This window comes from Coloeus monedula (genome assembly GCF_965178545.1).
Source record: "Coloeus monedula genome assembly, chromosome: 1".
Classification (NCBI taxonomy): Eukaryota; Metazoa; Chordata; class Aves; order Passeriformes; family Corvidae; genus Coloeus; species Coloeus monedula.
The window spans coordinates 23,996,939-24,011,082 of NC_138781.1; the positions used below are offsets into that span (position 1 = coordinate 23,996,939).

Genomic DNA, 14,144 nt, shown 5'->3' on the forward strand with positions numbered 1-14,144 from the left:
TGATATTCAACAAACATACATGCTATTTGTGTGGCTATTTGTGTTTTAAGGAGTAATAATTATATAAAGCAGCTAATGTGGATTATGCAACCTTTTCAGTTCAGTTACGTATAGGAAAAGCCAGTCCTAGTAGTGGAGTATGGTAAGTACAAAAATATGCCATCAAGCAAAAATAATCTTGCTATAGACTAGATGACACTTAACTTGAATTCATTTATTTAATTCCATTAAACCATTAAGTTAGTGGAACAAAGTATGCTATGGTTTTTGGACACATGCTCATTCTAAAATGTAAGATAACATCTGGACATTAAGGGGAGGATGTGAGTGAATTTTATAAAGAAAATGTTAGTGAACTGTACTGAAAAGGTACATATTGCAGCATAAAACTGGAAATGCTTAGGTGTTTGAGGAGCATAATTTATATACCAATGGTCTTGCTGAAACGTTTCTAGAATGAGGTCTTAACCTTCCAGCTACATGTCAGAGTGTTAAGGGACCTGTAGATATCTATTCAACATCAGATAAAACTTGATTGCAAGATACATAAAGGAATCAAACTTGACTGATTATTAAAATTCTTTTAAAGGGTCTAAGAAGTCCTCAGGAGAGCGTTAATGACCTCAGTCCTATTGAAAGCTTTCGGATTCCTACTAAGGTATGATACAACATCCCTTCCCTCCCACTCTCTTTGGTTTTAGTTTTTCATTTTATAATTAAATGACACTTAGTTGTGTCTCATGCAGCCAACTCACATTGGGTGGTATCTCAGTAGGAAGTAAGTGTATAATAGTTTGAGTCTGTGATAAAGTCTGTAGAGAAGCCAAATCAGAGCTGCAAGGCTGGATATAACAGGTTTCCCAGAGAAGCTGTGGATGCCACATCCCTGGCAGTGTTCAAGGCCAGCTTGGATGGAGCTCTGAGCAACCTGGTCTAGTGAAAGGTGTCTGTGATGGGGGAGTTGGAACTAGATGATCTTTAAGGTCCCTTCCATCATTCTTTGATGATTCTTTGATGATTCTATGATACCTAGAAGAGGAAGTTGCCTGTAGAAGGACATAATACCTTTTTTGACTGAGATACCTTACTTTATTGGCATACCCTGATTGCCCAGGGAAACTGTAATTCTATTTCAACCACTCTGTTATTGTTGTTTCCCAAGCTGGTAACAGTTTTGTTTTGCAGATTCTGTAACAAAAGGCTGAGGTAGGTATTTTGCATGCTTGAATTAAAGTGTGTTGGGTTAATGGTGAGTTGACTTCGAATTAGGTTATGTTTATTCTGATGATAATCAACTCATGTGCAATATACAGATATTATTTGACTTTGTAGCTTATCATGGTAAATAACACTGAAATTTTACTTTTTTTAATGCTTTTTGTATAGCTATAGAAGTGTGGCTTTGTTAGTTTGTGTGGGTTTCTATTTACCCAGCAGTAGCTGAGTGCTCTTCAGGAGGGCATTAAGTGGTGGTGTGGCTGTGTTCTATGGATAAGCTTTGTTGTTCTCTCCATCAGGAGAGTTGTTTTCAAAGTATAATGTTTGTTTTGCTAGAGTGAGGGCTTTTTAATTAGTACTCTCTATACATACTGAACAAGGAAAGATCAAAAGGAGGTTCTGGGTATTTTGTATCAAAGATAAGGAATACCACAAACTTCTCTGTGGTACTGCCTTTCCTAGCTGGGGAAGGGGGAGGGAGGGGTGGGGCGGAAAAGCAAAGTTTATAGATATACATTGTATGATATGATATTATATACATTAATTGTTATATAAAATACATAGAGATATATTATATTGCTGTATAAAATATATATAGTTATATAATATAGGTGTATATCGTTATATTAAATATATACTGTTATAATATAGTATAATACATAACAATATAATATATACGTTAGGTTAGATACTAGAGAAAGGCTCTTCACCCAAGGGTGGTTGAGCACTGGAACAGCTCCCCAGAGCAAAGGTCACAGCACCAAGCCTGGCAGAGCTCAAGAAGTGTTTAGACAGTGCTCTCAGGCACATGGTGTGAATTTTGAGGATGGTCCTGTGCAGGGCCAGGAGTTAGACTTAATGATCCTTGTGGGTCCCTTCCAACTCTGTATATTCTGTGATTATAAGACAAATATAATCTATATCTTTGTATACAGATAAAATTAAAAGATTGTGTTTGCATGTGTGTATACAGATACATATATAAATGTTTTACTACTTCTTTTATTTCACAGTGGTACGATGTTGCACTATACCTGCTGATTGAATCTGTTGAGCACGGCCCTCATCCTGGTATTTAGGATTAGCTTTTAACACAGGTGTTATCCACTTTCAGAATGGAGGGATATAAATCAGCAGCATATTCGTTTGTGTGTTTTTGGCTCATGACAAAGAGGGAGGCTGTGTCCAAATGAGTATAGCACAGACTTGGCCCCTGGTAATCTCTGGATAGAAGCGCACAGGCTGTTGCTGAACTTCAGCTTTTAACTAGATTAGAAACTGTTTAATTTTTTTTTTCTCTGTGTAGTATCAGTTAGCTTTTTTCAATGTCTTCACTTCCCAGTCTTTTATATGGTAGTGACTAGAATGCACAAGATGTTTGCTTCTACTCCTTACCAGTAATGCTTCATTCAACAGAGCAATATTGGTTTTGCTGCTACAGGCTACACAGCATACAAAGAGTGTGGGAGTGTGACACACTGGAAAATAGCTGGATAGACATTTAAAACTTGCTGAACTACATTTCAGATGAGTCTGCAATGAGATGACTCTTCTGAAATATATTTCAAGGAATTGCCACAGGCTTCTAGACTGTAAACTCCTTTTTCCATAGAACAGAGAGACAAAATGATGCGAGAAGTGTGTGGATGCAAGCACTGTGTTTTATTTAGCAATGGCTTTGAGTACGCAAAGCTGTCAGACTTCTTTTTCCTTCTTTCTTTTCCTTCCCAGAAGCTGTCTTTCACTGATCTATTTAGGTGGCATTATGAGAGAGACCTGCTGCTGTGGGTTTCACTAATGGTAACCTGATGGGATAAAGTGTCTTTCCATGAAAGTATGTTCCCAAAGTACTGGGAAAAAAAGTACAATTGGTACCACAAGTGACACAAGTTTTAGGTAGGAGGTGAAGCCTCTTGTTGAATAAAACTTTGGAAAAATGAGTAGCCTGTGAAACAGTATCTTAGAAGGCTGTGTTGGCCCATTATTGCTTGGAGAGTTCCTGCTGCGGAATGTGTGGATTAACCTAGACGTGTGGATTGAAGTGAGTACTGTGGGGGCAACCTTGCCAATATGCTGCTCTACCTGGCCTCCTATGTATCTAATTGATTCAGTTTAGCAATGGCAAAGTTCTCTGCAAGGGTATTATCATGAGATTCCCTCTGTGGCAATTTTTTATAGGTTTTTAAATTCAGAATAGCACTTGGAATTGCTGAATTAACATAAAATGTTAAATGTGTTTTAATGCTTTTTTTTTTTTAAGGAAGATACTTATATGGCAATAGCTAGAAAGGTTTTGAGGTGGAAAAATACCTTGAGGGATTTAATAGAACTTCCCTCTTTCCTTCTAGAAAGTGTCTGAGTACAAATAGACAGAGCTAACCCAGCCCTTCGCCAAGACCCCTGAAACTATGAGCTTATTTCTATATAGTAAAATCGTTTTTGTGTATCTAATTGAAAGGATGAGGAAAATGAAAAGGCATCAGCAAATAAACTTTAGCTAGGAATTGTTGCCTCCTTTAGTGGTGACTCAATAGATTGGCCTTCACTATGTTGGTTACTTCAAACTACTGGAGCATGATGTGCTGAAAGCTGCCGGTTATCATGGCAAAAAGTCTGGTGTCAGATATTGTAATTCATGTGGCAGCTAAAATTTATCCCGGAGAGTTGTTCTAACTAGACTGCTTTTCTAGAAGAAAATGAACAAGGTAAAGAAAAACCTTAAATATTTAATAAATATTTAATAAATATTTTCCTGGGTAATGTTTTAGCAAGAAACACTGAGACAAGACAGGATAAAAAGGTTTCTTAGTAATTTTCCTAGTCACTTCAACATCAAATCCAAAATATGTGTCCATAATGGCTTTCTTAATGCATTTTTAGCAGATGTAAATCACGACTGACCTATGGCACTGAGATATTATTTCACCAATATGACAAGATATCAGTAGTCCAGAATTTCAAATGATCCTAGGCATTTCTTCTCTGGTTAGTTTTTTTTCTTTTTTACTTTCAGGAAACAGCCATGCAGGAACTTGTAGGCAAATATCAGATGATAAATTCAGTTATTCCATTTGCAGTGGTTCAGTGGACCCTGTTGCCTCTCTTGGATAATTTTTAATTTGAGTTTCATATAGCTAAAACTCAATGTACTGTAAGATGTGAAACTAATTTACTGAAGGATGTACAATATAAAGCTACCATTTGTTAAGCAGTCTAGAGGGAAATAATTTTTTTTCCTGTTTTAAAGGGCAGGAATGCATATGGCTAGTTAATAGCTCCATTGCTTTTTAAATTAAATTAATGAAAGAGCAGCATGCCATTGAATCTGAATGTGTGCATCCTCGGCCAATGCATGCACCCTCATGTGGGAAACCACAAAACCATACGTTAAAAAATTGAAACAGACTCTGAAGGGACTATTTTTCAAGAATCTTTTTGCTCTCATCCCTAACCAGCCCTCCTCTCCTCTGTTCCTCATGATCACAATAAAATGTGAGGTGGAAAGGTGTCACTGCTGGTGAGCTGGGTGGCTGGAGCTGACAGGACAGTCCTGCCTGCCTGGAGTCCTGTGTGTCTCTTTGGTCCCGGTGTGGAGCTGCAGGCTCTTCCCTGCCAGCTTCCTGCAAACTTGTGTTGGCACCTTTTGTCGCCAGTGGTACGGAGCTGACCCAGCCTTTGGCCCGGTCTCAGCAGGGCCACGTTGTGGCTCTGGTGCTGGGGACGTGTGCTCGCTTGAGAGCGGGGCCACATCCAAACGCGCCTTTGAAGAGTTTGTCTAAAGAACTGCATCAGTTTCCTTTGATATTGTTATTTATTTTTGTTATATATATAGTTATACAGATATATAACGATACAACTATTATTTCCTTCTTTCTCTCGGTCTGTCGGTGCAGTCCATGCCCTTCCTCTGGCTGCGGGTGGGTTGCTGCGCTCATTGCGCTGGTGGCAGTGACTGCATCAGGCGTTTCAGACGGAGGTCGGAGGCGCCTGGAACTTCACGGGGAGGGAGAAGGTGGCTGCTCGAGGCTTTTCTCCGGTTCCCGGCTGCTTCCTCGATGGTTTTTCTCCCGTTCCTTGCTGCCCCATCGCGGCACGGAGCCTCCCGGCTGCGGGCTGGCCCGCGGCCCAGCGGGGGGCGCCCGAGCACCGCCTGAGGCCTTCTTTCGGCGTCGCTAGCGGGTGCTCGGGGACGCTGAATATGCTTGAAACCCGTTTTCCTCTGTATCAGAGCCATTGCTTTTTATTTCCTCACCGCCCCGCCTTTATTTTTTCCCCCTTTTTTCCCCCCTCTTTTATTTTCTTGTGAGAGGTATTTCAGAGGAGCAGCAGCTCCTCTGATGCTCTTGCAAACCGTCCACTTGTGACCCCTTGGCTGCCTCTAACTGCATAGAGAAACAGCCCCTTGCTGTGTATTGTAAGTGTCGCTTTGCCTCGGAACACGTACACATTGACCTTACCTCGGCTGACATGCGAAATAAGCAAGTCAGTGGTTGTTCAGTCATTTAATCTAAAATCGGATACCACTAGCTGGTGAAATAAACCTTTGACCTCTTTGTGGTGAAAATAGCAGCGCCTTGCCTCACAGTAACAACTCAGCACTGTTGGGAGGCTCAGGGTCATTATGGGGCTCTTCAATCTGCTGGATTGCTTCACCACAGTTTAATTTCATTATCAAGCAATTTGATCCGTGTAATTTTTTTTTTGATGAAAGAATATTCTAACACTTCTCCCTTTTGAGTCTTTGATAAAGGATTTTTCATTCTTTTTGAGGGAACAGCATCCAGGGGAGGGCCAGTATTAGTTGCAATGTGCAGTGCAGCAGGGGAATGGGAAGTTCAGGCTGAGTCCTTGGTTTGCTTCAACCACCAGAAGCATCTGGATTGTTGCGGAGACCTTGCAGAGGAGATAGTGCCAGCAAGGATGGGGATGCTTATCTCTTGAATATTAGCTTTCAGAAAGCTGACAGCGCATCTCTGCTTAGACCGCTGTGCTAAAATCTGAGAGCTGTTAATCTTGTTCAAAGAAGGCAGGTCTGTTCTGGTTTTACCTGTAGAAATTCGAGTGTTTAATGGCATGACTTGTATTTCAGTGAATTGTGAGGGCTGAGCTGAAAAGTTATGCATTTGTAGTGACACTATCTACTTGTCACTTACAAAGAGGGTTCTTCTGTTTTTAAAAGTTCAGATTTTATTAGCTGTATTTTTTGCAATTTTTTTCTCCTTCTGGAGGAACAGTCTGCCAGTTTATTTTTAGTTTATTATGAGAATTTCTAAAGTTAAGGAGGAAAAAACTGTGGACTCAACATGCACTTGGTGCCGTAAATGTATCGAGGAAGAAGTGTTTAAGTGGGCTGCAACATTGAAGTCTACACTATGTTTTTTGAAAAGTTTTTAATGTCTTTCTCTCCCTAATGGGACGTACAAGCCACAGTGTACTGATCTTTCTGTTTTTTTGCCATTGCTTCTTGTGCTAATGTTGGAAGTAGCTTTTGAAAGATGCTTGTTTTGTTGAAACATTGTTCTTTCTAGGATGTAATGTTGTTACATTATGGAAGTTCTTTTTTGTTTTGTGCAGGAGGAGCTCAGAGAACTGCATGAAGAACCAACTGATCCTCAGGCACAACAGGAAATAATTAACAGCATTGAAGAAGTTTATTTTTCCAATGACTCCTTTGATATTGTGAAGTATGAGTTAGAGGTAAGCTGTCATCTTAAAAGAAAAAATGGTAGCTTAACAAAAATGAAGACCTAAAGTATGCTTGTTTTAATGAGCCGTTTTTTGTTTCTTAGATCTTGCATTAATACAACACTGTATTCCCCTACATCATCTTGTAGTTGTACGGGGCTTCTAGCATAGAGTATTGGTGTATATATATAGTATATCATCTCTTCTTTTAATGTGGTAGAATTAATACCAGATGTGCTAACAGGCATTTCATAATTTAAACTATAGTGAAAAAGTCAAGAGAACTGAGGAAAAAATCTGTTCTATATTTTGTGTATTTTTTTAGCAAACTGCCTGAGACTAATTTCTGTGATTGGGTAGTTGTGTGTATACATATATGGCATAAAATAAAGTAACTTTGAGGTAATGACATTATTTAATGAGGCAATTATGATCATATGTTGTATAACAACACTAATTGATTTCAGTATCCATCATTTGAAAAAATGGATTAATTCTGCAAATTAGATTGCAGAAGCCATAAGAATGTTTCTTTAATGTAACTGATTGCCTAGCTTATACATTGAGTGAGTTAACATTCTTTAATTTCTCACTGATTTTAATTTATTGTTTAAATGCAGAGGCTTCCTCCAGTACTTAGTCTTCAAGAACTGGAAGAGTACAGAGACAAACTAAAACAACAGCAAGCTGCTGTAAGTAAAGTTTTTTCCTTCATACCCTCACACAATTTGTTGTCTTGTCTGTAAGTCTAGCAAGAAGTGTAACTGAAAAAGTTTTGATATCTTAAACGCATTAGATACTAAGTAGTTTTTTTAATATTATGTTGTGTGCCTTTATAGTGGAAAATCATCACCAAATCATATAATCATATGAAATCATGGAAGTAAATCTTAGTGTTAAGTATTGTAACAAGGAGCAAATGTGCTATTTCTTTAGAAACTTGACTTTTTGAATGTTTATCTTGCAGTTCAACATGGTGCTGAATAGTTCAGTAGTATTTCTTTGAGGGATTTCTGGCAATGTAAGACATAAAATGTTTTAAATACTCTCTCTTTGAAGATGCTATTTTCTTTTACATTTCATTTGCCGATATGTTAATTGTTCACAAGGGTTTTTAGTGAACATTGATACACAGTTACTATGTAATACACCAAATGACATGTAACAAGCAGTCACTATGAGGAATGGAGAGAAATCGGAGTTGCAGCTTTTGAAAGGTGCTTGTTACGTTGCAGACTTTAAAATTTTCTATTCATGTATTAATTGTTGTTCCATTGCTCTTTTGAGATGAATAACATGGTACGGGAAACAAATCTATTAACTGTGGAATTTGGAGAGTATCTGCAAGTAAAATAGAAGTAATAATCCTAATTCATGTCTTTAAATAAATGAAATGAGTTCAACCCACTACAACAGGAGAATGTTGCATTGTTAACAATACATAGAAAGCAAATGCCTTCTGCCTTAGACTGCTTTCCCCATAATATACCTATGAAGTTTGGTGGAAGATTAATGAGAAGTTGAGGAAATGAATACTCCATGTTTCTCACCAAGATTTATAAGGAAAGAAGTTGGAAGTGAGTGAGAGGTAGTAGTTTTTTTGTATTTGTTTGTGTGGTGTTGGTGATGTTTTTTTAAGTTTAAGAGGACATCTGCTGGTCACCTTGTTTTGCAAGGAAGTGCTCTCAAGACTGAGACGACTTCACTGAGATATGCTACATAATCCCAATACGTGTTATCAATGTCATGGCCGTTTTTGCTTCCAGAACGGGAACTGGCTGCCACTGGAGGAGTAGTTTCAGGGCATGGCTGCAAACATTTGAACTGGAAAGTGCGTGCAGCTAATGAATAATAGGGGAGAGAACTGAGCACAAGGTTTCCAGTAAATGTGACCAGATGTGTCTTTCTTTTAGAATAAAAACAGGTAAAAACTCTCAAAGCCAAAACTCTTGACAAGAAACATGTGCCTGGTTCTTCCCTCACCATCCCCCCCAGTCAGGATTGGTCCTTGGTTGTTTCTTTCTTAATCTCATCAAAATGTGCTTCTGGTAAGGGAGGAATTATTTCATCCTTGGGCATGTGCCAAGGTGCTAAAATTTATGATATGCTGTATTTCATGTTCTTATGTCATATTTTCAGGTAGAGTGTGAGAGACTGTTGCATATTTTGTTCTTCTGTCTCAGTTATTATCCATTTATCTTGTGGTGGATCATTTAGAGTACTGTCTGCCATAAAGGACATTAGTGTCTTTCTTGGAAGACAAAACTGCAGGATGTTATATGTTGTTATTTCAGTCCTAAAAATATTTTGATGGTGAATAGATTATTAGATAGAGGATTCAAGAAGCCTGTTGACATATCACACAGTACCTCTCTTTTTGCAAAAAACTAAATACTGCCTTTTTCGCTTCAGTGTCTGTATCTACAGCTGGCATAGGGATTTACAATAGTAGTTTGGAGATAACAGCAACTTCTAAATTTCTCGAATGCAAAGCACTTATATGAGCATGAATTACAGGTACTAGAGCTCTGATCTTCCACTTCTCGCTGACTTTTACCATCTGTTTTTGCCCAGCTGATCTTGGTCATCCCTTCGTTTTCAGGGTCACTATAGACTTCTTATTTTCTGTAGTTTGCTCATTAGTTTTCCATTCCACTGGAAGGATCCCAACTTGCTCAGACTTTTTTAAATGTATGTATCATGACAACTTTAATTTGTAATTGTCTTGGTACAGACTATTTGGATTAGAAAGGCTTTTTAGTTGTATGTCTGCTAGACTTCATTTTAATTAGTAATCTAATATCCTTAGCTATATTGTTTTTTCTTTTTCATCAGGAGATGAAATATTTTTTACTGATGTGATTAGGAAAGAGAAAATTGTTTGTCTCTTCATCAAATGTTGTTGGCAGGCATTGATAACCACAGTCACCTTCAGTGCTGGCTAGCAGTTGCAATTCAGGATTCCAAGACTTAGCACAATTGTATGGAAGATGCCAAAAGGGGTGTGACAGTTTGGAGATGACTGAAGTAATTTGGGATAATATTGCTCATCTGAAAAAATATCTGAGAGAATAGCTTGGAAGCTCAGAAAGAAAAGTAGCATCACTAAGAGAAAGGAAAAAAGTGGCTGTGGCAAGTGCTTGACAGTGTTGAGGTTGTTATTAGTTAAGGGTAACTGAGGACTTGCAAAACAAAATGAGTGTAAGAACTGAAAATGAAATGTGTATTTTATTCACGTGTACTGCTTGAACATTGCTTAACAGTGAAGAATCAAACAGTTAAGTTTGTACTAGAGCATTGAATAACTAGCAGGTATATCCATGTCCTAAAGTTTTTTACAGGTACAGGACTAGAATGAAGAATATGTTGAAAAAAAGAAGGTGAAAATTTCACAGTGCATAGACTGCGGAGTGAACAAAATTTCTTAAGAGCCACAAGGTCATGTAGGCTTGTGTAGCATTTGGCCTGATAGTATCCTATCCTGACCCCACTTCCCTCTGGAGTGGTTCTTTTGCTGTCCTGCAGAGGAAAGCTGTAGTAGTTATAGAACATCTATGAGGTTAAGAACAACTGAAAAGTTTTAAAATTGCTTTGTGATTCTGGCCTGCTTTTGCTAGGGAAGGAGGAAAGCATAGCTGGTTATATGCTCCTTGTCAAGATTGCCAGCTGATGACATCAGAATATTTTGAAGACCATTTATGTGCAAGTGCTCTTCCAGAGGATGGGAATGGAGCTGGTGGAGCCAATATGAGTTTGTTACAGAAATGCTGATTGAAGAGCTCAACTTTGTGCTATGTTTGACTAAGCAGTCAAGTTTAGAAAAACCTCTTTGTTTCTCTTTGCCAGTAGTGCATTGTGGGCTGGCTGTCATAGCCAGTTTTATTTTATTTTTATTTTTGGGAGTATTGTTCCCCCAAAAGAATATAGAGCAATACCGATAATTCCTTTGTTATGTTTGAAACTGTTTCTTAAGTATTTTTAGTCCCTGCTGAAAAACAAATCTAGATACACTATTCTCAAGCTTGCATTTATAAGACTGGTAGTGTTGGTTTTCTTTTTAAGCTTCTGTGTTTGTGCAGAAGAGATTGATTAAGGTGGCAGTGCCCAGTTTTTAAGTTCAATACAGACAGCAGATTTCAGGAGCATTCTACTTAGAATTCTACTCAGAGCAATGGAGAAAATTTTAAAATATACATATTCTGTGTTCTAAAGAGAGGGTATAATGTGTAGAGGGTGAATATTAATTTTGACATAGTTTTAATTTAATGCAGTATCAGTCTGAAAGGTAGGTGTCCTCATGGCTCTCTTAGATCTCCACGTGTTGTGGTTTAACTCTAGATGGCAATGGAGTATCACTCAGTCTCTCACTCACTTCCCCACCAGGAGGGGGGGGGGGGAGGTGAGAATGGGAGGAGTAAAAGTGAAAAAGCTCATGGGTTGACATAAAGGTAGATAATGCAAAAGAAATAGCTGAAAAATAGGTAAAACATAAGCAAGTGAAGCAAAACAAGGAATTAATTCATTGCTTTTCATGAGCAGGCAGCTGTTAAGCCTTCTCCAGGAGAGCAGGGCTCTATCGTATAGCAGTAATTTGTGAAGACAAATGCCATCACTCTGAGCATTATTCCCTTCCCTTTCCTTCTTCTCCCCCCAGCTGTATATGCTGAGCATGACACCATATGTTTGGGGCATCCCATGGGTCAGTTGGGGTCAGCTGTCTCAGCTATGTCCCCTCTCAGTAGTTTGTGCACCCCCAGCCCACTTGCAGGCGAGGTGTTTCGAGGAGTAGAAAAGGCATTGATCCTTTGCAGGCGCTGCTCTACTGAAACACCTCTGTGTTATCAAAACTGGTTTCAGCCCGAGTCCAAAACAGCCCCATACCAGGTTCTTTGGAGAAAATTAACTATGCCAGCCCAAGCCAGCACACCATGCTGTATGGTTAACTTAAATTTCTACTCTAGCAATAGCATGAGCAGAATGTAAACATTTGCAGTGTCCCAAATTATTTCTATTTGCTATTCTAGCATATTGCTCAACAAGCAGAGAGTTAAGTGAGTAGTCTAAAAATGCCCACTAATCCCTAGATGAATTGTGAACATTTTTCTTATCTTGGCTCTAGGGAAAGCTGATCATAATTTTTATGATTTTTTTTTAATGTGTCGTGGAATACTTATTAATACATTTGAAAAATGCAGAATTTAATGATAATCACAAATGTGTAGAACTTTAGTATGGGGATAGCCTACTTAATTGAGATTGCTATGTGTCACATGGAATATTCTTCTTTTTAAGGTATCTAAGAAAGTTGCAGATTTAATCCTTGAAAAACAGCCTGCATATGTTGAGGTAAGATAACTAACAGTTACTTTTCAAGAATAAACTGCTCAATTTTGTTCTGTTATAATGCTGCAGTTGTGTTGTTATGGTAGTACTATTTGTAGTAGGGATGCTAGTGCCTGGTTGGAACCAGCTATTTTTGTATGCTAAAGCTCTATCTCTGTAGTGGAAACCAAGGGTGTATTGAGTTGAAGGTCCTTAACATGATAAAGGTTTTGGCATATGCTCATTTTAAGAAGGCTTTCTGAAGACTTGAATTCATAGGCTTGGCTAATACCTATAATGGACTTGGAACAGGAGCTGCTTTAGTGCCTGTGCTTAGGAGTGGTTTCACATCTTAGTCCGTAAGAGAAAGCAGCAGTGACCTTTCGTAAGATCACATAACTGCCACTAATCTCAGGCAGTTGTGAGAGTCACAGAATCACAGAATATGTTGTGTTGGAAGGGACCCACTAGGATCATCCTAGCCCAACTCCTGGCCCTGCACAGAACCATCCCCAAGAGTCACACCATGTGCCTGAGAGCATTGTCCAAATGCTTCCTGAACTCTGGCAGGCTTGGTGCTGTGACCACTTCCCTGGGGAGCCTGTTTTAGTGCCCAACCACCCTGTGGGTGATGAACCTTTTACTGATATTCAACCTAAACCTCCCCTGCTACAACTTCAGGCCATTCCCTTGGGTCCTGTCACTGTGCCCCACAGAGAAGAGATCAGTGCCTGCCCTCCTCTTCCCCCTCATGTAGGCTGCACTGAGGTCTCTCCTCAGTCTCCTCCGGGCTAAAAAGACCAAGTGACCTCAGCCACTCCTCATACAGTTTCCCCGCAAGGCTCTTCACTATCTTCATTGCCCTCCTTTGGATGCTCTTTAACTTCTTAATGTCTTTCTCATATTGTGGCTCCCAAAACTGCCCCCAGCACTCAAGGTGAGGCTGCCCCAGTGCAGAGCAGAGCTGGACAATCCCCTCCCTTGCCCAGCTGGTGATGCTGTGCCTGATGCCCCCCAGGACACGGGTGGCCCTCCTGGCTGCCAGGGCACTGCTGACTCACGTTCAACTTGCCATGGACCAGGACCCCCAGGTCCCTTTGCACAGTGCTGCTTTCCAGCCTCTCATTCCCCAGTCTGTCTGTACATCCAGGGTTGCTCCCTCGTAGGTGCAGAATCTGGTGCTTTCTCTTGTTGAACTTCATCCTGTTTGTGATTGCCCAGCCCTCTACGGTCTCTCTGCAGGGCCTCCCTGCCTTCAAGGGAGTCAGCAGCTCCTCCCAATTTTACGTTGTCTGCAAACTTGCTGACTATCCCTTCCAGTCCTGTGTCCAAGTCATTAATGAAGACGTGGAAGAGCTGAGGGCCTAAGATGGAGCCCTGCGGAACCCCGCTAGTGACAGGTCACCAGCCTGATGTCACCCCATTGACTAAACCCTTTGTGCCTGAACTGTGAGCCTGTTGCTCACCCATCACGTGATGTGTTTATCCAGCTGTGTGCTGGTTATTTTTTCTGGAAGGATACTATGAGACAGTATTGAAAACTTTGCTGAAATCCAAAAAGGTTACATCAACTGGCTTCCCTTGATCGACTGGGTGAATTACCTTGTCATAAAAGGAAATCAGGTTTGACAAGCAGGATTTTGCTCTCATGAAGCCATGCTGGCTGTGACCAGTGACTGTGTTGTCTTTCAGGTGTTTTTCAATACCTCCCAGAATAATGTCCATAACTTTACCAGACACTGAAGTGAGACTGACAGGCCCATAGTTTTTGGGGTTCTCCTTGTCCTTCTTGAAAACTGGGACAATGTTTGTCAACTTCCAGTCAGCTGGGACCTCTCTGGATTCCCGAGACTGCTCAAAAATCATTAAGAGAGGTTTTACAATGACATCAGCCAGCTCTTTGAGGATTCTTGAATGAA

General features: G+C 39.8%; 1 protein-coding gene across 1 annotated transcript in view; it reads left to right on the forward strand.

Moving 5' to 3' along the window:
* The window catches only part of VPS50 (VPS50 subunit of EARP/GARPII complex), an 85,957-nt gene that overhangs the window by 1,899 nt on the left and 69,914 nt on the right, over window positions 1-14,144 (forward strand). Inside the window, exons 2-5 of the mRNA XM_082293745.1 lie at window positions 590-658; window positions 6,793-6,915; window positions 7,524-7,595; window positions 12,196-12,249. Coding sequence (XP_082149871.1) covers window positions 590-658; window positions 6,793-6,915; window positions 7,524-7,595; window positions 12,196-12,249 — 318 coding nt within the window. The remainder of the gene's footprint in view (window positions 1-589; window positions 659-6,792; window positions 6,916-7,523; window positions 7,596-12,195; window positions 12,250-14,144) is intronic.